The 1818-nt window shown below is 49.7% G+C and overlaps 1 protein-coding gene across 1 annotated transcript in view; it reads left to right on the forward strand.

Moving 5' to 3' along the window:
* Positions 1–1818, forward strand: part of Nfkbil1 (NFKB inhibitor like 1) — a 12717-nt gene that overhangs the window by 841 nt on the left and 10058 nt on the right. The window contains exon 3 of the mRNA XM_033766596.1: positions 1–105. This exon is cut by the window's left edge and continues 56 nt beyond it. Within this exon, the coding sequence (XP_033622487.1) occupies positions 1–105 (105 nt within the window). The remainder of the gene's footprint in view (positions 106–1818) is intronic.

Consider the following 1818-nt stretch of genomic DNA (forward strand, 5'->3'; position numbering starts at 1 on the left):
ACGCCCCTGCCTTGTGCCTGCTGCTTCGTCTCGGAGCTGACCCTGCCCACCAGGACCGCCATGGGGACACCGCGCTGCACGCCGCAGCACGCCAGGGCCCTGACGGTGAGTTTGCCAGCGGGAAACAAGGTGGTGAGCAGCAAGCCGATTAGATCCGAAATGAAGAAATGATTGAGAAATAGGCTAGTTATTTGGTCAGTGGGACCTAGGGAGATAGTTGGCCAGTAGTCAAATGGCTATCGCTTGTGCCTTTGATACAGGAGAAACACAACTTTCCACCTGTTAGATGCCAAATGTGTCCAGTTTGTGGTCCCACGATGTGAAGGAACGAAGTCGTGAACCAAAGGAAGGAATTAGAGTTTTATTGAAAATAAGGGGAGAAGCTGGGCGTGGTAGTGCACACCTGTAATCCCAGCACTCGGGAGGCTGAGGCAGGAGGATCACTGTGAGTTTGAGACCAGCCTGGGCTACATAGTGAGTTCCAGGTCAGTCTCAACTACATAGTGAGACCCTGTCTCAACCCCCGCCCCAAAAAAAGAAAAGAAGGGGAGAAGAATAGCTCCTGGGTTACCAGGAAGGGTCTCAAATGGGGAGGCAAAGGACCCCCCTGTCAGAGGTAATTTATGCAGCAGAGCCACAATGTGGGTACAACATGGGTCAAACTGCCATTGACCAATAGGATTACAAGTGTAGCTGCTGATCTAATATTGATCCAGGAGGATCAAGCCCCAGAGCAGGGATATCTGGAAAGGACAAAGGCATTTGGGGAAGGAATGGGTCCGGATGCTCTGTGTCTGGGCTCCCTGGACCTGGTGGTGCTGATTACAGCATACTCTCAAGTTGCCCTTTGTTTATCCCTTAGGGAGGCGTGGGGGCCTGGCCATTGCGTCTTTATCTTGAGGCCTGGCTTTCTTCAGATGCGCCTCCAGCCATGGTTCTGACGTCTTTATTTTTGTGTTGACTCCCTTGGGAGCCCAGACCCTCTCTGACAGTATATTAGTTTCTGTCTAACTTAGCTGCCTATGATACCTTGATATTACTGAGATATCCTTGTCTGAAGAGCCTAGCATTCCCCAAACGGCAACTAGTCTTTAAATTTCATCTCTCTCTACATTAGTAGCTACTTGTTTCTTGACTAGTTGTTGTAGCACAACACATATCATAGAAGGAGGGCTCTGCAATTGGATTGCCTGAGCTCAAGTCCCAGCTCCACACTTAGCTGTGTCTTAAGTTGCTGAACTTTCCTGAGGCTCCATTAGCCCATGTGTGAGACTAGAATAATAGCAATGCTTGCTGTGGGCCAGGCACTTTTCACCAAGTAACCCATCCGGCCCTCCCAACAGCTCTGTGAGGCGAGTCACTGACGTTACCTCATTTCCCAGAGAGGAACTGGGCACAGAGAAATCGAGTCACCTGCTGAAGTTACACGGCTGTGTGAGGGTAGAACAGGGATTGTATCCCCGGCAGCGTAGCTAGCTCTCATAGCTGTGTTCTTGCTACAGATTGTGACTCCCCTGGCCTATGTTGATGTTCTAGGATTACATGTGTTCCAAGTGCCCATGCTCTGACAGGTGCGTTTGGAGATCACCTGACACAGTACATGTTTAGAACACTTGGACACGGTGAGCACTCGGTGGATGCCGTTGATTGTCATTCCTGTCATGAGCGGTGGGCCCAACTCCCTTACACACAATTCTGAAATTTAAAACCACTCTGGGAGTCAGTTTTCATCCATCTGCCACCAAAACTCATTTGGTGACAGAAACCTAGCCTGAATTAAAGTGAAGCTATCCACGACTTGTTTTTTTCTTACCGAGG

Source organism: Fukomys damarensis, unplaced genomic scaffold (genome assembly GCF_012274545.1).
Source record: "Fukomys damarensis isolate Sample0158 unplaced genomic scaffold, DMR_v1.0_HiC HiC_scaffold_20, whole genome shotgun sequence".
Classification (NCBI taxonomy): domain Eukaryota; kingdom Metazoa; phylum Chordata; class Mammalia; order Rodentia; family Bathyergidae; genus Fukomys; species Fukomys damarensis.